The 20985-nt window shown below is 44.1% G+C and overlaps 1 protein-coding gene across 3 annotated transcripts; it reads left to right on the top strand.

Annotated features, from left to right (window-relative positions):
* The first annotated feature begins 669 nt into the window (after positions 1-669).
* Positions 670-19482, top strand: TIGAR (TP53 induced glycolysis regulatory phosphatase). 3 transcript variants are annotated; one of them, XM_081483521.1, is made up of 7 exons: positions 670-789; positions 7020-7057; positions 11185-11306; positions 13831-13908; positions 14542-14652; positions 17364-17777; positions 18674-19482. In XM_081483521.1, exons 1-7 carry the CDS (start codon positions 758-760, stop codon positions 18710-18712), a joined length of 834 nt encoding a protein of 277 aa, XP_081339647.1. In that variant the 5' UTR covers positions 670-757; the 3' UTR covers positions 18713-19482. The 3 variants fall into 3 exon arrangements, with proteins under 3 accessions (XP_081339647.1, XP_081339648.1, XP_081339646.1); XM_081483522.1 differs by lacking the exon at positions 18674-19482 and having other exon boundaries at positions 14542-14726; positions 17364-17668; XM_081483520.1 differs by lacking the exon at positions 18674-19482 and having other exon boundaries at positions 736-935; positions 17364-17876.
* The last annotated feature ends 1503 nt before the right edge of the window (positions 19483-20985 follow it).

Raw genomic sequence — 20985 nt, 5'->3', positions numbered from 1 at the left:
ACCATGAAGAACTAGGTGAGATATTGGGGGAATAGGGACGGAGAGGAACGTGATTTTATTAACAGAAGGGAGGAAAAGGAGTTTGATTAGACATCAAGGGTGGAAGGATTCTCCAGCAAGTGGCTTCGCAGGATTTTTGGTAAAAATCGGGCCCTGCAGGCGAAGAAGGAGGCCTAGTCCAGATAAGGGCTGCCGGGGTCAAGCCTAGACTGTGCCCGGAGCAGGTCAGTCTAGGCGGGGTTGGGGGCTGAAGCCGTGTGAGTCTAAGTACGCTGCTGACCCCACGCCCCCAGTGCCAGCGGTTAACATAAACCCTAGGACCGAACGTGTCTGGAGCTGTACATCCATGAAGCAGGACTGCTGGCCGCACTCCAGCCTCAAATGAGGCTAACCTCAATTGGAGCTGCGGCAGCCTTATCACCGCAGAGCCTCCAGCCCTGGGTTTGCCCCGGCGCGACCCGCCTGCCGGGCCCGGGGCGGGGCCGCCGCACCTGCCGCGCTCCAATCACGGGCCTGCGCGCAGCGGCGCACGCGCCACGGCCCTGGACGGGACCTGGCCGCCCATCAGTCTTCGCGACCAGCCAGGCCCCCGCCTCTCTGATTGGCTGGTCAGGGAGTGACGTAGAGGCCACCTCCACCTATAGCTGCGGAGCCGGCTGGCGGCGCGGTGCGGAAGCGGCGGGCGTAGTGCGGGGCAGCTGGTGCGGATTCTGGCGGCGCTGCCGTCCTTGCTCCACTGGCTCCGGGCGTGGGCGGGATGACGCGCTTCGCTCTGACCGTGGTCCGGCAGTGAGTATGGCCGTCGCGGGCTGTCCTTTCCCTTCCGTGGCGTGCTGCGGGGCTGGGCCGGGGGCACCGAGGATTCGCACCCGCCCCGTCAGTCCTGTCCCGTGTGTTTCCCCGTGGCTCGGCCTGGCGATTTCTGGGTGTTCCCTGTGAGTTACCCCCTTCCGGCCCTCCTGGCCCAGCGACGCCGAGCTGGAGGCCAGGGGCCAGATGTCATCGGTCCTCCAGTACGTGGGGACAGGGACGTCGGCCGGAGTGAGGTCTAGGTCCCCCCCACTCCCCCGCCCAGCTGTGGGGCGGCTGAATCGGAAGACAGTCGAGTCCCCGCACCTCCCGCGGGGGCCTCGCGTTTGCCCCCAGCTGAACCCCCAGGTTCTGCAGCGTGGACCGGCCCGGGACTGACCTTTCCCCTGCAGGCTCTGCGCCCACTCTGTCCCCTCGGTCCCCCAGGCTCGGGTCTGAGATTCTCTTCTTCCCCGCAGAGCTTCAGTCGCTGGGGGAGGAGCTGGGGGCGGAGGGGGGGCCTCGCCCCGCCCTCAACAAATATTTTTAACATACAACGTTACAGAGAACCAAATGCTGAGATGTCTTGCCATGCCTTCCTTTTCCTTTTCGACTCTATATTTGCCCGGTGTTAACTGAGTTCAGGAGAAGGCAATGGCACCCCACTCCAGTACTCTTGCCTGGAAAATCCCATGGATGGAGGAGCCTGGTAGGCTACAGTCCATGGGGTCGCTAAGAGTCGGACACGACTGAGCGACTTCACTTTCACTTTTCCCTTTTATGCACTGGAGAAGGAAATGGCAACCCACTCCAGTATTCTTGCCTGGAGAATCCTAGGGATGGCGGAGCCTGGTGAGCTGCCGTCCATGGGGTCGCACAGAGTCGGACACGACTGAAGCAACTTAGCAACTGAGTTCAGGGCGGTCAGGAGCACAGATTTTTCAAGCAAGGGCGACATAGATTGGAATCTGGGCTCCACCTGGGAGCCTTGTAACCTGGGCTTCCTTTAACCGACTTAATTTCCACGACCTCAGTTTCCTGATTTATAAAATGGGGATAGTGATAGGCCCCACTCCACTGGGTTAGTGTGATCATTAAATGTTAGAAAGGTAAAGTGCATAGCACTGCAGGGGTGGGGAGCATGTATGAGAATTAATGAACTTTTGTTTCTGTAAGGACAACTCGGATAAAAATGTAGCGAATCCTCCAGTATGTGTGTGTGGTTAATGGGACCAGCATTCTGAGTGGGTTCTGTGTATCAGAGGACTGGGTTGCAGGTAACTGAGATTCCATTTTTGAATTCTTGGAGCTTGCAGGGAACATCAGAATGATCTAACCTTGTCAAGCTGCCTTTAGTTGCTGCCTTTTTTTGGTCCTGTTCTTCCTTAATAGGAAGGTTATCTCAGCTGTCATCTGAAGTTGTCCCTTTAGGACTCACAGGATTTTAATGGACAAGCTAGAAATGGAGATCCTTTCTCCACCCCATTCCTCTGCATTTTATAGAATGGTTTATGACCATCATGTGACCTTCGAAGGTCTTATAGCTAGACCCTAGCAGAACAGGAACTAGTCTTGATTGCACTTTCCTCTTAACTTGGAGCACTTTCTAGATGCCTGACCCAGTGCCTGACATAAAATTGAAGCCCAGAAGCCGTAGAAAATCTAGGCTAAACCACCCCTTGAAAAACAACCTGATCCCTATTTAGATGCTTAATAGACAATTGTTACATGAATGTGTATTTTATCCCCTCCTCCCTTCTTAAAAAGGCCTTGAAAGGTGTAAAAATCCAAAGAAATCCTGTGAGGAATTAATTTAAAAATAAGTCTTAATGAATTAGTATTTGCCAGGTACTGTTGTAATTAAATTCTGACTACTATCCAGTGAGGTAAAGAGGGCCTCTCAATTCGCAGGTGAGGAAACAGACACAGAGGTCATGTGGCAGTGCTGTAGCCCATCCTTTTAACTGCTTTGCCCTTCTGCCTCCTATTTTAGAATCAAAACCTAGTGTTTGTGGGTTGCTTGGCTATCACTAGCCATTTCAGAAGCTACTTTTTACTTCTTGTGATCTGACTGTGAAGAGTGATAAGAACAGTTTGCTTTGTTCTGTTCTGTTCATGGGAAAGGGCTTCTCTGCTGGTTCAGTGATAAAGAATCCACCTGTAATGCAGGAGATGCAGGTTTGATCCCTGGGTCGGGAAGATCCACTGGAGGAGGAAATGGCAACCCACTCCAGTAATCTTGCCTGGAAAATCCCATAAACAGAGGAACCTGGCGGGCCGCAGTCCATGGGGTCAAAAAGAGTCAGACACGACTTAGCCAGTGAGCACACATGCATCCATAAGAAATTGCAGAGAAAGTGTTGAAATAATTGATAGGGTATAGTTAGTTTCCTCCTTCAGAATTCTCAAAGCTAAAAATTGATGATTCTTTCAGGAAAAGAAAAAATTTTGAACTGGATTGATAATCACCAGAGTTTTACTGGATTTCCCTGGTGACTCAGATGGTAAAGAATCTGCCTGCAACGTGGGACACCCAGGTGGACAGAGGAGCCTGGTGGGCTACGTCCAGGGGTCGAGAAGAATCAGACACGACTGAGCGACTAACACATGACATGAGAGTTTTACTGGAATCAGCAGGATTCAATCATTCAGCATAGTATTGGGAGTTTACGTTGAATTTTCTATTACCTGATTTGGTCAAATGCTGAAAATGGATAGCATGATGAGTATTTTTAAGAGTTGGCTAATTTATGAAACACCAGCTGGAATCAGGATTGCTGGGAGAAATATCAATAACCTCAGATATACAGATGACACCACCCTTATGGCAGAAAGTGAAGAAGAACTAAAGAGCCTCTTGATGAAAGTGAAACAGGAGAGTGAAAAAGTTGGCTTAAAGCTCAACATTCAGAAAACTAAGATCATGGCATCTGGTCCCATCACTTCATGACAAGTAGATGGGGAAACAGTGGCTGACTTTATTTTTTGGGGCTCCAAAATCACTGCAGATTGTAATTACAGCCATGAAATTAGAAGACACTTACTCCTTGGAAGGAAAGTTATGACCAACCTAGACAGCATATTAAAAAACAGAGGCATTACTTTGTCAATAAAGGTCCGTCTAGTCAAGGCTATGGTTTTTCCAGTAGTCATGCATGGATGTGAGAGTTGGACTATAAAGAAAGCTGAGTGCCGAAGAATTGATGCTTTTGAACTGTGGTGTTGGAGAAGACTCTTGAGAGTCCCTTGGACTGCAAGAAGATCCAACCAGTCCATCCTAGGGGAGCTCACTCCTGAATGTCCATTGGAAGGACTGATGTTGAAGCTGAAACTCCAATACTTTGGCCACCTGATGCGAAGAGCTGACTCACTGGAAAGACCCTGATGCTGGGAAAGATTGAAGGCAGGAGGAGAAGGGGACGACAGAGGATGAGACAGTTGGATGGCATCACAGACTCAATGGGCATGAGTTTGGGTAGACTCTGGGAGTTGGTGATGGACAGGGAGGCCTGGCATGCTGCGGTCCATGGGGTCGCAAAGGGTTGGTCACGACTGAGCGACTGAACTGAACTAAATTTTATAGAACAGTGACTCTTCTAATAATGGAAGACAACTTTTTAATTGCAGTTTAAGCTCAGCCAGACCCTTTATGAATCTTGTGCTGTTACTGTCAGCATGTTGATCTTCATCAACATCCTTGAACGTGAGAGTGCCAGTGGGTATCATTGTTGGAACAGAATACCCCAGATTTCAGGCTTCAAGTCTACTAATCTGATTGAGCTGTAGTTTCTCATGGTCTTAGAGCAGCATTGTTGAAAACCCCAATAAATGCAGAAAGGCCTCTGGTTCCCTTGAAATGTTCTTGTAGGTGTTTGCAATTAGTTGCCTGCAAAACCATCCCATTTCATTTCCATTTTTAGCTAGTTCTTTAAACATTTTTACAGGCTAAATTTAATTTACTTTTAATTCCTGAAAGATGATGAATTAGTATAGGTGTTGACAGCAACACTGATTTTTTTTTTTTTAAATTCTGCCTCTTTTGGCAGTTACTTAGTTTTCATTGAATGCTAATTATTGTTCTGCTCTAATAGAGCAGGCAAGTTGAATATTGGATCACCTGTAAACTCTTATAAAGATACATGTAATTATTATGTTCCTGCTATGTGTGTTTTCTGGGAGTAGGATTGATTAATTGGAAGAGCCTGTGCAGCTAGGACTAATCTAATACAGACACAAATGTATCATGTATTGAGTATTTTACATTCCCTAACTCCCACCCAACCGTCCAGTGAAAGCCCTCACATTCCTAGCCCTTGCAAACTTCTCTATTTTCAAATGAATTTATTGGTGTAGAGGAATCACTGTAAGGCTGTATATTCATGGTTGAAGAGCGGGAGAGTACACTCCATTCTCGTGTATACCAGAGCATATCTACTTTGACAGCTCGCCCCAGTTGTACACTAATATCCCATGATTTGTCTCTCCTGTGGCAAACCCAAGTACTTATCTGCTGAATTTGAATTATTTAAAAGGATGTGATTAGGAAATTAAGCTATCTTATATGGCTTCTAGAGAAGCGCTATCAAGCATAAACCAGAACTAACAAAATAAAATGCCTTTTAAAGTGAAGAACAGCGTGATAATCCCCCAAACGAACGGTGCGTATTTGAGGGCCTATAAATGGCCGGTCATCATCAGACTTGGCTTCTTGTCATAAGGCTTGGGATTCTTGCAGAGTCGGATGTCTGTCTTGGAAGTGAATCACACTGCAGATTTTGAAAATGAGTGCTATTACTCCTGACTCCTTCAAAATATATTCCTCTGACCTTTCCGCTCCCCTGACCTTCCCTGTGGCTGCTACAAGCCAAGCTTTGGTTAGGGAAGTGGATTAATAGTAAACCTATTCTAGTCACCCAATTTTCTTTCCCACTCCCCAAATAAGCTAGCTGTAACCAGTTGCTTCAAGGATTTGTACAAACCCCTCGAGAAATGTTTGGTTTGTAACAAACATTTACAAAGCTGTGAAACTAAATATTTGTGTACAATTTGGGGGGGGGGAATTCTATTGCTAGATTGCTCCTCTATGATGTTTATGAGGTGATTTGAAAGCAAAATATGCCCCATAGAACGCCAGTGCTCCCCCGCCCTCCCCTGACCGGCCTCAGTCAGGTTATTTTGTGACAGTATTTCTCATCCTGTGACTCTTACGGTTGCTTCAGAATGGGCTGGGCTTGGTTTTGTAATTCCTTAGCTTCGCAGAGCGGAGCAGCTGGAGCGGCTCAAGGGCTCAGGAGCCGGGGTGAGGGCTGCGGGTCCCTGTACCCCTTCCCGCTCCGCTCATGGTCCCCTGGACCTGCTCGCTCAGCCCAGCAGATGAGTGGATGGACTGGCTGTCCTATTTGGTCCTGATGCCTGGGGGAAGTAGTTTTGGTCAACATATTTAAGAAGATGATTTAACAAAAATTTTCTGTCCGTGCATACACTTTTTTTTTTTTTAATTGGGGTATAATTGCTTGACTGTGTTGTACAACAGTATGAGTCAGATACATGTATGCATACATTGCCTCCCTACCATCCCTCCCCTCTAGGCTGTCACAGAGCACTGAGCTGAGCTCCCTGCACTGTAAGCAGCTTCCCTCGGCTATGTGTTGTACACGTGGTAGTGTGTATATCTCAGTGCTACTCGATTCGTCTACCCACCCCCCATCCCCCACCTCCATGTCCACAGATGTGTTTTCTACGTCTGTGTCTCTATTCTTACCCTGCAAGGAGGGGCATCAGTACTTTTTTCTAGATTCCATATATATGTGTTAATGTACAATATTTGCTTTTCTCTTTCCGACTTACTTCACTCGGTACAACAGGCTCTAAGTTTATCCACATCACTTACAACTGAGTCAATTTCATTCCTTTTTGTGGCTGAGTGATATTCCATTGTATATCTGTACATATACTTTGAAAAATAGCATTCTCTGCCTTCAATTCACTTGAGATTTATCTATACATTTTAATTTGGAAGTTTGAAATTTTTAGCTCATCAATTCGGTACATAGAATAGACAACTGCAGATAGTTTAGAATAAATGTCATTTTTACAGGTTAGATTCTCCCGTATGTACAATATGCTGTCTTTGCAAATATCATGACCTTTCAATGTCAGGTGTTTTTTTCCTCATTTCAAATGTAACCTAATTTGATAATAAAGGCTTTCTCCCCGTTTTTCTATTTTAGTGGAGAAACAAGACTTAACAAGGAGAAAATAATTCAAGGTTGGTATTCTCTGACTTTTATTTAAGCTCTCTCTGTTTGTGTTCATGTGAAATGCAGGTTAAAGAGATCCGATAGGGTAGGATGGACCGAGGACAGGTCTCGACTGTGACCTGGGATTACATAATTAAAGCACATGGTCACAGAAATATGATCAGAGTAGATGGTACTCAAGAGGAGAAAGTCTCTTGAGTGAATTGGATGTGAAGACCAGTGCTCCAAGTTGTTTGTGGGCAGCTTTGAAGCGACCTGTCAGCTGATTAAGGAGTAATTGTCTTCAAATATATCTGCTAGGGTTTAAAATGACTTCATATTTGGAAACCATAATTTACTGGCTGGTGTTAATGGTATTTTTCCTGCTAAGATGTATTATTTTTAATAGTAACAAAGAAATAGTTTAAAAAGAGAGAATTTCTGTTCTCACATGGGGTTGTTACTTTATTCTGAATATACCCCCCACCCCCTCACCCCAGCTTGTTCTGTTAATTTGGGTTCAGATCTTTTAATCTCCCTGTGATCCAGCTGGTCTGGCTTCTAAAGAATATCTTTCAGCTAGACATGCTATTTCTGTGCTCCGATGATACAAGCGTTGAGTTTTATATTTGGGGGCTAGGGACATCTGGTGTTTGCAGGAGCTGATTTTTAATACCCCACGTGCCTGCCTCCTTCTGCTGGAAACCAGTCTCTGTTTGCCGCTGACCTGGGCCCCACCCAGAGCATCCTCAGGACTCATTACCCATACCTCGTGGGCCCTGCTCACTGGTCTCATTTCATTTGAAGCTGACAGCAGAAACATGAATAAAAGTTTTGATGTTCATGACCTGTTTTTTAGATTTGTTTCGTTTTTTTCCCCTAACTTTGGAAGTTAGATGCTTAGTTTCTTCAGTTACAGCCACTTTCTTTTTCTTGTAATTTTTGTAAGCATTCAAGCTTATATGGTTATAAGTACCGTTTTTGTTGCATGCCTACAGTTTTGATTTATAGTAATCTAGTAAGTATTCAGTACCAAATATCTTAAATTTCCATTATGATTTCTTCATTGACCTGTAAGTTATTTCGAATTGTTTTTTAAATTTCCAAATGAGTGGGCTCTTTGGTTTTGTTCTTCATCTTTTGTGACTGACTTACAGTGTGACTGCTTTCTGTTTGGACAATACAGTTTATTTGGTAATATGTCTTTGAAATTGGTTACATGGTCAATTTTTATAAATCTACTATATGTTTGAGAAAAATCTTTGTTTTCTAATTGTTGGGTTTGGAATTTTATATCAAATCATTAACCTTGATTTTGTCGTTCAAATCTTCCCATACTTCACTAGTTTTATAAATTTACTCATGTACCTATTTGACCTAAGGGTCAGTTTATGCATGAGATATATTGAATTTCCCACTGTGATAGCCAATTCATCCTTAAATACCTTCAATTTTATCAATTTGTGCTTTATATATTCTGCTTTTATATACTTCGAGGCTATTTTATTAGGCACATACAAGTTTAAAGATTGCTTTTTCTTTCTGGTGAATTGAACATTGTTTATAGTGATCTTCACAATCCTTAGTAAGACTTCTGTCACAATGTCGTGCATTTCTGAGAGTGATATGGCAGCTCCAGCTGTGTGGGGTTGGAATTTTCCTGGTGTGTATTTTCCCATCCCTTTCTTTTCAGCCTTGCTGGGTACTGGTGTCCTAAGTGTTACCTTGTAAATGGTAGGCAGCTGATTTTGGTTCTCTTAAAAAAAAAAAAAAAAGCAGTCTTTTTGTTAACTGATGAGAGTGAGTTGTCTATGTTGACTCTGGTTTCTCGTGTGTTTGGATTTTTCCTTTGTGGTTCTCTTTTTTCCTTCTTTTTCTAATCTTTTCCTTCTCATTCACCTTTACTTCTTAGGTGCCTGCTTTTCTTTTCCTTATCCAACCCACTGTTATCTTGCCTTCTGGCCTTGAAATAAGCCGTGTCTTTTAATAGTCTTTATGTCTTTACCAGTCATACCTAATAAAGTATAAGATAAACATCCTCTCTCCTGAAAAATGCAATGGCATGTGCTGTTGTTTTAGTCTCCTGTCCTTTTTCACCTATGCAACCTAGGCATTATTATTTTACTTAGTGTTTGTTTCAGAGAAGGCAATGGCAACCCACTCCAGTACCCTTGCCTGGAAAATCCCATGGACGGAGGAGCCTGGTGGGCTGCAGTCCATGGGGCTGTGAAGAGTCCGACATGACTGAGCGGCTTCACTTTCACTTTTCCCTTTCATGCATTGGAGAAGGAAATGGCAACCCACTCCAGTGGTCTTGCCTAGAGAATCCCAGGGCCAGGGGAGCCTGGTGGGCTGCTGTCTATGGGGTCACACAGAGTCGGACACGACTGAAGCAACTTAGCAGCAGCAGCAGCAGTGTTTGTTTAAATTTACAGTTGTACTTGCCAGTTTCTCCTGTCACCATTTCTTTTGCATCTTGGGCCTTCATTACTGGAGCATCTTTTCTGAGAAGTGCTCTCGTGTAAGTCGGTTGGTGGTAAAGATAGTTTCAATCAGTTCTATTCCAGGCAGTTCTGTTTTTATTCTCTTTAGTCTTTTTTAGTCCAGTTCTAGACTGATGGTTCTTTTGGAAACTATTACTCTGCTGGGTGTTTTTTTGGCTTCCGTTGCTCCTGTCCAGAGATCTTCTCTCAGCCAAATGGTGTCCCATGGTGGGTATCCCATCATGTCCATGATGTCCCATCATATCCCATGGTGTCCCATCTGTCTTTCTCTGTTGCTGCTGCTGCTGCTAAGTCGTGTCAGTCGTGTCCGACTCTGTGCGACCCCATAGACGGCAGCCCACCAGGCTCCGCCGTCCCTGGGATTCTCCAGGGAAGAATACTGGAGTGGGTTGCCATTTCCTCCTCCAGTGCTTGATTTCTCTGTAGCTGTTTTTAAAGTCTTTTTATTTTGGTTTTCCACAGTTTCTATTACTAAATCTGTTAGGGTATTTTTTTTTTTTTAATAAGTTATCCTTCTTGGTGTACATCATGTTTCCTTCATCTGTAGTTTTATGTCTTTCCTGATTTCTGTTCTCCATTTCACATTTCCTGTTCTCCCATTTCACACTTCCTATTGTTTCATACTTCCTGTTCTCCATTTCACACTTCCTGTTCTCCATTTCACACTTCCTGTTCTGTCTCATAGTTCCTGTTCTCCATTTCACATTTCCTCGTCTCCATTTTGCACTTCCTGTTCTGTCTCATACTTCCTGTTCTCCATTTCCTCTCTTTCTGGAGTTCCCACTAGCTGTAGTTAGGAATCCTTGTCCTTCCTCCGAGTCTCTAACACATCTGAGATGTGCTCTTATCACCTCGTATCTGTGGGGAAGGGGCATGGGGGACGACTTCAACCTTACCTGTGGGTTCATGAAGCTTCTCAGCTTAATGAATTTCCTTTTATCCACTGAGGGATATTTTTCCCTCCACAGCAATTCCGTTTTTCATTGTTAAAAGATTTGTTTAGTTCTTTTAGAAACCTGTCTGATTTTTGAGGACTTGCTGTTGCTTGTTTTTGTGATTCAGCGTGTAGTCTCTGCTGATTTCCATGTCTGAAGTATTGGTGGTTCCAAATCTGTTACCCGTTGTTTCTGCTGACCCTCATTCACGATGAATTATTGTCCTGTGTGTGATGTCACAGGCCGAACTGATAATTGCTCTAAGTTGGTAGAAGCCTTGTCGGCCTTTATTGAGAATGATTTGCAGTACTATGTTATTGAATTTGAACAGTGGAGATAAAGAGGGAAAACTTCTCTAGGCGATGATCCAACCACCTAAATACAGCTGCTGAGCTGAGAAGGTAGATCAGAGGCAGCACTAATGAAATAGGCTGGTAAAGTGGTGGGCGGTGCAAGGCAGGGGAGCTGAAGACAGTCTCATCACCCACCAGTTCCCATCAGGCAGACATTCTTCTGGAAAACACTTGGATACCTGAACCTCTAGGGATTATAGCTTAATTTTGCTTGCTTTTAGTTTTCTGAAAAGTTATGTGGAAAGTATTCAAGGAAGTCTTTTAATAAAATGTAGGTAAATGCTCTTTATATTCTCTTAGGTGTGATTTTTATTTGCATCCTTTATATATTTGAACATTACCATTCCTTCTCTTAATACTGCAGGACAAGGAATAGATGAGCCTCTTTCAGAAACTGGATTTAAACAAGCAGCTGCTGCTGGTATATTTCTTAAAGATGTGAAGTTTACTCATGTTTTCTCCAGTGACCTTATAAGGACGAAACAGGTAAGTTTAGTCAAGGATGAGGCTCATGGATCAAAAGGTTCAACAGTTGTAACCTTGAAAAATTTCCTCCCAGAGTTCATAGAGAATTAAATTGCACACAAACATCATCCTCAATCCCTTTTCCCCACTGACAGAAGTTCTTTTTATTTCACTTTTATACTTTATTTTATTTTGGTAATTTAATCACAGCAGCTTGGGGGGAAATGTCTAACAAAATGCCAAAAAAAGGCAGAGGGTGTTGTGAGAGAAATCCAGTGGAAACACCACAGAGATTTAACCACAGAGACATCAGATATTGGAACCTTAGATAGAGTTTAAAAAGCAGTTATGTTGCTATAAAGAAACAAAAGATGTGTGAAATATCTTTAGGGAACAGATTACTATAAAAACAATCCCAGAGGTTTGAAAAAACCAAGTCAACTTCTGAAAGCTAAGGGAAGGAGACTTTAGTGACAACCATGGGGGAATAACAGGGCTGGAATGTAGCCTCCCCCAACAAACAACCAGAAAACAAGACAAAACCTGTGAGACAACTGTTTTTAGGTAGTGGACTCCAGGAAGTCTGGGCTGCAATCTCAGATGGAGTGAAACAAAGGGATGAGCCCTCAGTTGTGGTTTTCTGACTGAAGTGATCCCCAGACTTCTGCAAAAGCAGCCAACTAGAGGTTAGTGGTCTCCAAGTTGAGGGGACAAAGCTTAGAATTTGGAAGGCTTAAGTAACTAAAATCTGTGGGGCAGAGCGCTGGAGAGAGAAATGCACAGAGAAGACTCTAGATGTGTGTAGAAGTCCTTATCAGTCTCTGGTGCACGTTAGTCTGCACAGGTGTGGCTGGAACCGCACAAGGGCAGAAAACAGAACTCCGGGGGAGAACAGTCGCTGGGGTGCGGTTGTCCAGTCGAAGCTGGGGCCCACACAAAGTGGGGAGGCATTAGAGCTCCCACAGCACAAGTGGAGGCTTTGCTGAATACAGAGAGCGTGTCACCCCTTCACAGTGAGCCTAAATTGCCCTCAGAGGAGCATCATGAGCAGGAGAAGTAGGGGACGGCAGAAGCAACTCCATCTGCTGCTGCTGCTAAGTCGCATCAGTCGTGTCCAACTCTGTGCGACCCCACAGATGGCAGCCCACCAGGCTCTGCCGTCCCTGGGATTCTCCAGGCAAGAATACTGGAGTGGGTTGCCATTTCCTCCCCCAGTGCGTGCAAGTGAAGTCGCTCAGTCATGTCTGTAGAGATGAAAAATGCAGTGTTCTGAAATGAAAATTTCACAGGGTGGGATTACCAGTAGGTTAGACACGGTAGAAGAAGAGGTCAGTGAACGTGAAGACATGGAAACTGAACATTCCAAAATTAACTGTGGAAGTAAAAAAGGCTGGAAAAGGAAAAATGAAGAGTCTCAGTGAACTGTGGGACAGTACCAAGCAGTGCAGTATTACATATAGTTGAAGTCTCAAAAGGGAAACAGGAAAGTGAGGTGAGGTGAGTGTGAAGGTAAAAGATATTTTGAACAAATGACAACTCAAAAGTGCTTTCGAAAATTAAGGTGAAATAAAGACTTCCTCTTTCAAGCCCAAGTTGAGGGACCCACACTTACATGTTCAGTTGTTTTTGTAAGTGTTTTTGGTCAGTTGGACTTTGACAAAGATGCCAAGATAATTCTGTGGTTGAAAGAGTGGTCTTTTCAATAAAAGGTGTTGAAACAATGGGCCAGCCATCTGGAAAAACATGACATGTGACTCTTATCTCACACAGTACACAAAAACTAACTTGCAGCCGATCGTAGAACAAGTCTAGAAGTTGAAGCTATGGTACTTGTATAAGAAAACACAAGAGAAAAGTCTTTATAAAAGTTTTTTGGGACAAAGCATAAATAAGACACAGGGAGGGAGAAAATTGTAAGTGTGTGTTATATATGTGTGTGTATATCTGACACATTCATGTATTTGTCAGTAAATAACTTTTATAAATGATCTACAACCTTTATTATATTAATATATATACCTTTTCCAGTAAGATTTTTGCTTTCATGTATTCTTGCTATTAATCATTGCCATTTCTTTTCAGCTTAAAGAAGCCCCATAAATATTTCTTGTAGGGCTGTTTTCGTGGTGATGAACTCCTTTAGCTTTTGTTTATCTGGAAAACTCTTGATCTTGTCTTCAATTCTGAGCAACCTTGCTGGGTAGAGTATTGTTAGCTGGAATTCTCAGCACTTTGAATATGTCACACCACTACCTCTGACCTGTAAGATTTCTCACTCGAAAATCTGTTAGCCTTTTGGGGTTTTCCTTGTCCTTCAGAGGAGGTGAGTTGAGGGTCTTCCTATGATACCATCCTGAGCCCTCCCAGAATGATTTTTTTTGGGGGGGGCGGGGTGCGTGTCATGCAGAACCGTAGTTCCCCAACCAAGGATCTGAACAGTGCCCCCTGCAATGGAGGCGTGGAACTCTGACCATTGGCATGCTAGGGAGTTCCCCAGTAATGATTATTTTTATGAGGAAAGAAATGGTTGTCTTTTGATTTGCAGACTGTGCAGGGAATTTTGGAGAAGAGCAAATTTTGCAAAGATATGACAATAAAGTATGATTCAAGACTTCGAGAAAGGGTAAGTATTAATAGCTTACTTATATGTTGTTCTTCTACCATAAAGTATCAGTACACCAACTCAGTTTATCCCATGGCTAGAAATCAAATGCCTTCCTGTTTGTGATGTGAAATTGGCTATTACATGAAGAATCTACTGTGTGGCAGTTACTCTTACTTACTCTTGTGAGTACTGTCTTATTTAATCATTAAAATCGTAGGCAAGAGGCATCTTAAATTATAAAAGCAAGGCATACTTCTGAGGACTTAGTACAGAAGAGTTTAAAAGTGAAAAGTTCTCTTCCCAGCCTCCAATCCTCCTACATCAACACTGGCTGTTAGTGGTCTCTTTGGTCTTCTAATTTAATGACGTATGAAACGTGTCATTTTAATCTTTCTTACTATGGATCCTGAGAAGGTAGATTTCCCATGTTTCTTGGTCATTGGTATTCCCTCTGTAACTTGTGCGTTTTGCTCAGGCTTGATTTTTAAAAGCCTAAACAGCTAACAAGCTCTGAAGTCACGTGGATCTGGGTTTGGATCTTTTCAGAGGAGATAGGATAAAGTAAGCTGAAAGTGTGAAGTAAACATGTACTTAATTGTCTGTGTATTGCGAATTCCCCTGAAGGCACTTTTGTCTGTTGGATCATTGCAGAAATATGGGGCCGCGGAAGGCAGGCCACTGAGCGAGCTGAGGGCGATGGCCAAAGCGGCGGGGGAGGAGTGCCCAGCGTTCACACCACCCGGAGGAGAGACCTTGGACCAGGTACGCAGCCCTGGGGAAAGTGGTCGTGTCCACGAGCTGGTCGACATCCGAGGAGCTGAAACCTGACTCGTCGTGTGAGCGAGATGTTTCTGAATTTTAGCTGAGCAGTTTCCAAGTTGTCTGCATGATACCGTTTTCCCCCCTTTAACCTGTCCTGTCTATCTCATTTATTAATTTGGCATCATTACTGATCATGGATTTGAGGAAATGGGTTATTAGATGGTCTCGTTAAGAATGGGGAGCAGCAGTCTTCCAAGTGATGGGGGTCAGTGAAGCAGGTGTGTGCCGCTCAGGAGGGCGGGCTGGCAGCTGATAGACTTGGGCGCAAGGCTGTCACGCCTCCCTTGCCCCCACCCCTCCAGGTGACATCGTAGCCCCTGGAGTGTTCTGCTGCTGAGTTGTGTTTTGGGTGATCATCTTCCTCCTTATTTTTAATTTTCATAGTTTCCTTGTAAGGACTTTGCGTGAGTTTAGCGAGGGACGGCTTTTCATCCTTGCTGTCATTGAACGTTAGAAGTGTTGGATGCAGTTTCCTAGGTGATGCTGTTTCATGACCTTCTGTTTGCTTGAAGTCAGGAGTTAAGCATTGTATCTTACTCACCTTTGCCCACAAAGTACTCTCATGGTTCCAGAAATATATTGAGCACTTACTTACCAGTGTCGGTGGAAGTACTGATTGAATGAATAGAAATAGAGTTTCATATTACTTACAGAAAAATCAGTTCTGTTTATATCCTAAGTGTTACTCAGTCAGTTGTGTCCAACTCTTTTCAACCCCATGGACGGTAGCCTGCCAGGCTCCTCTGTCTATAGAATTCTTCAGGCAAGAATACTGGAGTGGGTTGCCATTCCCTTCCTCAGGGGATCTTCCCGACCCAGGGATTGAACTCTGGTCTCCTGCACTGCAGGCAGATTCTTTACCATCTGAGCCACCAGGGAAGCCTGTTCATGTCTTAAGATAGTCATTCAGTTCAGTTGAGTTCAGTCGCTCAGTCGTGTCTAACTCTTTGTGACCCCATAAGTAGCAGCACGCCAGGCCTCCCTGTCCATCACCAACTCCTGGAGTCCACCCAAACCCATGTCCATCGAGTCGGTGATGCCATCCTGCCATTTCATCCTCTGTTGTCCCCTTCTCCTCCTGCCCCCAATCCTTCCCAGCATGAGGGTCTTTTCCAATGAGTCAACTCTTCGCATGAGGTGGCCAAAGTATTGAAGTTTCAGCTTCAACATCAGTCCTTCCAATGAATACTCAGGACTGATCTCCCCTAGGATGGACTGGTTGGATCTCCTTGCAGTCCAAGGGACTCTCAAGAGTCTTCTCCAACACCACAGTTCAAAAGCATCAGTTCTTCAGCGCTCAGCTTTCTTCACAGTCCAACTCTCACATCCATACATGACTACTGGAAAAACCATAGCCTTGACTAGACAGACCTTTGTTGGCAAAGTAATGTCTCTGCTTTTTAATATGCTATCTAGCTTGGTCATAACTTTTCTTCCAAGGAGTAAGTGTCTTTTAGTTTCATGGCTGTAATCACCATCTGCAGTGATTTTGGAGCCCCCCAAAATAAAGTCTGACACTGTTTCCACTGTTTCCCCATCTATTTGCCATGAAATGATGGGACCAGATGCCATGATCTTAGTTTTCTGAATGTTGAGCTTTAAGCCAACTTTTTCACTCTCCTCTTTCACTTTCATCAAGAGGCTTTTTAGTTCTTCTCTTTCTGCCATAAGGGTGGTATCATCTGCATATCTGAGGTTATTGATATATCTCCCAGCAATCTTGATTCCAGCTTGTGTTTCTTCCAGCCCAGCGTTTCTCATGATGTACTCTGCATAGAAGTTAAATAAGCAGGGTGACAATATACAGCCTTGACGTACTCCTTTTCCTATTTGGAACCAGTCTGTTGTTCCATGTCCAGTTCTAACTATTGCTTCCTGACCTGCATTCAGGTTTCTCAAGAGACAGGTCAGATGGTCTGGTATTCCCATCTCTTTCAGAATTGTCCACACTTTATTGTGATCCACACAGTCAAAGGCTTTGGCATAGTCAATAAAGCAGAAACAGATGTTTTTCTGGAACTCTCTTGCTTTTTCGATGATCCATCGGATGTTGGCGATTTGATCTCTGGTTCCTCTGCCTTTTCTAAAACCAGCTTGAACATCTGGAAGTTCACGGTTCACGTATTGCTGAAGCCTGGCTTGGAGAATTTTGAGCATTACTTTACTAGCGTGAGAGATGAGTGCAATTGTGCGGTAGTTTGAGCATTCTTTGGCATTGCCTTTCTTTGGGATTGGAATGAAAACTGACCTTTTCCAGTCCTGTGGCCACTGCTGAGTTTTCCAAATTTGCTGGCATATCGAGTGCAGCACTTTCACAGCATCATCTTTTAGGATTTGAAATAGCTCAACTGGAATTCCATCACCTCCACTAGCTTTGTTCGTACTGATGCTTTCTAAGGCCCACTTGACTTCACATTCCAAGATGTCTGGCTCTAGGTGAGTTATCACACCTTCGTGATCATCTGGATCGTGAAGATATATTTTGTACAGTTCTTCTGTGTATTCTTGCCACCTCTTCTTAATATCTTCTGCTTCTGTTAGGTCCATACCATTTCTGTCCTTTATGGAGCCCATCTTTGCATGAAATGTTCCCTTGGTATCTCTAATTTATTAATGTCACTTTATTTCACCTTTTTTTTCTTTCATTGCAGCTGAAAATGCGTGGAAAAGACTTTTTTGAATTTCTTTGTCAACTGATCCTGAAGGAAGTCGGTCAGAACGAACAGTTTTCCCAGGAAGCCCCAAGCAGCTGTCTGGAAAGTTCCCTGGCAGAGATATTTCCTTTAGGAAAAAACTGTGCCTCCACGTTTAACTCGGACAGTGGCACCCCGGGCCTAGCGGCCAGTGTCTTAGTTGTGAGTCACGGCGCCTACATGCGAAGCCTGTTGGATTACTTTCTGACCGACCTCAAGTGCTCGTTCCCAGCGACTCTGAGCAGGTCCGAGCTCACGTCAGTCAGCCCTAACACAGGGATGACTGTCTTCATCCTAAACTTTGAGAAAGGAGGCAAAGGGAAACCAACCGGGCAGTGTGTGTGTGTGAACCTGCAGGGCCACCTGGCCGGGGTGAGCAAAACTCCCTAAATCTAAATCATCTGCATGGAAATCTTAACAAATGTGAGCCTCTGAGGGAGTGCCTCTGACTTTACTTCCATCCTCTGCTAATGCAGACTTGGAAACAGTTAAAAAGCTGTCCGTTATAGCAGGTTATAAAACTCGAGTGGAATCAGAGCCATGTGAAACACTAATGGAAAACCATCAAAAATTGACTTCTTTGGTGCAAGTACAGTTGGAATTTTCCAGGGTCATTTTACCACCCTGCTCAGCGACCTCTCTGTATTGTAAATGGATGAGGGAACTCAGTATTGTGAATTGGGGCATGAATAACCCTGTTACTATGGTTTTGGGGTCTTTTGGGTTTTTTTTTCTTTTTTTGCTTTTTTAATGTCTTTTTGTTTTTTAATGTTTTTCTGTAATGTCTGAAAAATCTAATCTGTTTTCTTGGCTCTTGGTAAGATACTGTATTTTTTTTTTCTTTTGCTGTCTTCATGCAGTGCTTGGAAGAGGGAAGTTGTAATTTCCACTCCATATTTGTATGATAGTATGTTATATTCAAAAAGTCCTTAGAGGAAACCTGCCATCATAGTTTACGTAAAAGCAAACGACACTAAATGTTTACTATGGAAATCAACTGTTGTAACTGTGAACTCTGGAGGGTTTGAGATGTAGATGAACGTGGTTTGTAGTTGCAGAACAGTATAGTGAAGAAGAAACATCATCTATTACAGAATTTTCAAAGAGGGAATCTAAGAAGGAGAAACAAAAAGAGCAGACCTTTCATATCTAACCTGTGGGCTGAAGAATTTAGTTTGAACATGGTGCTTAAGAAAGCACACAGTTGCCAACTTGCTTTACAACAGTGGGATTTTGTTAAAGATGAGGTTTCCTCTCTTTTCCACCAGATGGTGCTAGAGAAAAGGGATTTGGGTTATCATCGCTGACTTCATGGACCTGAGTTTGAGCAAGCTCAGGAAGTTGGTGATGGACAGGGAAGCCTGGCATGCTGCCGTCCTTGGGGTCTCAAAGAGTCAGACACGACTGAGCAACTGAACTGAACTGAAATTCTGTGCAACAGATGGGTCCCTCTGAAGTCCTCGTCTCCACGGAGAAAGTGTTTTCCATACAGTTCTGCTTATAAATAGTCATGTTGATGAATGCTGTGAGCCTCGGCTCAGAAGAGGGTGGGACTTGAGTCTGTCTGTCGCTTAAAGCTAAAGTCACACTCAGACATACATCAGGTTTAGGATCATGCGGTCCTCAGTGTGTCCAGTGCCGCCCGTGGTCCTGGAACGGAGGACGTGGTTGCATGCACAGGAAGCTCACTGCGGACAGACAGCTGGAAAGTAATCAGAAAAGGACAAATAATAAACGCCCACTTCCCGACCCTCCAGAAGTAGTAACTACCCCCCTCCTTTGTTTTTTTTTTTTTAATAATGCACTGAGATGGAACTAAAGTTCCTCTAAGCAGCCATCACTACCCCGTTACCTCCTGTTCTCTGCAGAGGCGGCCAGCACCACGGGTCCGCATGGCCGCCTGCTATCATCAGGGAACAGTACTGTTCTGGCGTTTTACAAATGGACGCAGCATCGGTCTAGTCTGTCTTCTCACTTACTGTGTGTATCTTGGGGCTCTATACTGGTATGTACAGATTTGGTTACTTCTCTAACCACTGTATTCTGCAGAATAAACACAGTACGTTTTATTTCTTTATTCTCCTGTTGCTATATGTTTTGGTTTATTCACTGTTTTCTTATAGAAACAGTGCTTCAGGGAGTGGCCTTGTGCTGTGTCCGAGAAAGCGTGCATCACTGGTCTGACAGGAGCCAGTATTCTCCAGAACAGCGGTTTTTCAGTCTCGAAGTATTCAAAAGCTCCTAGTCTCCACATCTTTGGCAACACTTGGTTTTGTCTGGTGAAATTGTGTTAATCTGATGAGTGAAGGATATGTCTCTGTGTTAATGAGATTTTCTGTGACTGCTGGAGTCTTGGCATTTTTTGTGTGTGTGCATCTTGACCATGGGGTTCCCTCTCTGGCAGGTCATCAGTCAGCATGCACCCTTGGTCTGGCTTTCTGTTTGGCTGTGTAGCTTTTTCTTAATGAGTTACAGGAGACCTTGAAGATGTCCTCTAGTTCACCCGTCTCTTGTGTATGCCGTCATACACCTTTTGCATATGTGTGTATTTTTTTATTTTGAAGTCAAAAGGATATACCCTATTGTTTATGGTTTTGGGGAGTTGGGGTGTTTTTAAGAAGCTTTTCCTACCATGAGGTCATATCCTAATCTCCTTTTTCTTACAGTGTAAAGGATTTTTTGAATGTTTCCTCTCTAAATCATCTGGAATTTGTTTTTGAATGCTGTAAGGTCAGAATTCAGTTTTAGATATTTTTTTCCATGTGGTGAACGGTTACCAAGTCTTTTCCCAGTTGGCTCCTGATTCTCAGTCAAATCCCCACACACCCACATTTGCTAGAGGGAGTAGACTTTGCCCCATTTTAGGGCACTCTGGGTTCCTATGCAGGCTTCCCAGGTGGTTCAGCGGTAAAGAACCCACCTGCAATGCAGGAGACGTGAGTTAGTCCCTGGGTTGGCAAGATCCCCTCCTGAAGGAAATGGCAACCCAGTAAAGCACTCTAGTATACTTGCCTGGGAAATCCCACAGACAGAGGAACCTGGTGGGCTACAGTCCATGGGGTCGCAAACAGTCGGACATGACTTAGCCACTAAACAACAACAACTGGGTTCCCATAAGACTGTCATTCTCAGTTACTGCAGCTTCACAGCTGAGTACCTTGTACGGTGAGCACCTCTATTCTGTACACATGTTGGAATCAGTTCATTAATTTCCAGAAAAATTCTGTTGCAATTATAACTGGAGTCGCATGCTTGTGTTCAATTAGTCATTCGGTAAATGTATTTTGAGCATGGTACATACATGCCAGGCTGTTACAAGAACTATTAGAGCTATTCTAAGAACTGCGAATATATAGCAATGAACAAAAAAATAGACTGTCCTTGTGGAAGCTGTACTCTGTCCAGGAAGATGAATACAGGACCTGTGAGTGGACTTTGCGCAGTGGAGGGAAATGAGGTGGGAAGACCCAAGGGAGTTGTGCTGCTTTATTTGGGGGATGCTGGGAGAGCTTCTGTGGGTGGGAGCAGAAGGTGGGATCCAAAGACAAGCCAAGAGTGAGTTCTGCTTGTCTCCCGGACG

Source organism: Giraffa tippelskirchi, chromosome 4, assembly GCF_054371585.1.
Source record: "Giraffa tippelskirchi isolate mGirTip1 chromosome 4, T2T-mGirTip1v1.2.pri, whole genome shotgun sequence".
Classification (NCBI taxonomy): Eukaryota; Metazoa; Chordata; class Mammalia; order Artiodactyla; family Giraffidae; genus Giraffa; species Giraffa tippelskirchi.
The sequence above is the reverse complement of the archived record's forward strand: the minus strand, read 5'-3'. Positions and strand labels throughout refer to the sequence as shown.

Bases quoted from the DNA above. Each gene is read 5' to 3' on its own strand.
- TIGAR (XM_081483520.1), top strand. From the start codon at position 796: ATGGCCGTCGCGGGCTGTCCTTTCCCTTCCGTGGCGTGCTGCGGGGCT. The intron at 936-7,019 runs GTGAGTTACCCC...TTTCTATTTTAG, and splicing joins GCGATTTCTGGGTGTTCCCT to TGGAGAAACAAGACTTAACA. The intron at 13,909-14,541 runs GTAAGTATTAAT...GGATCATTGCAG, and splicing joins ATTCAAGACTTCGAGAAAGG to AAATATGGGGCCGCGGAAGG.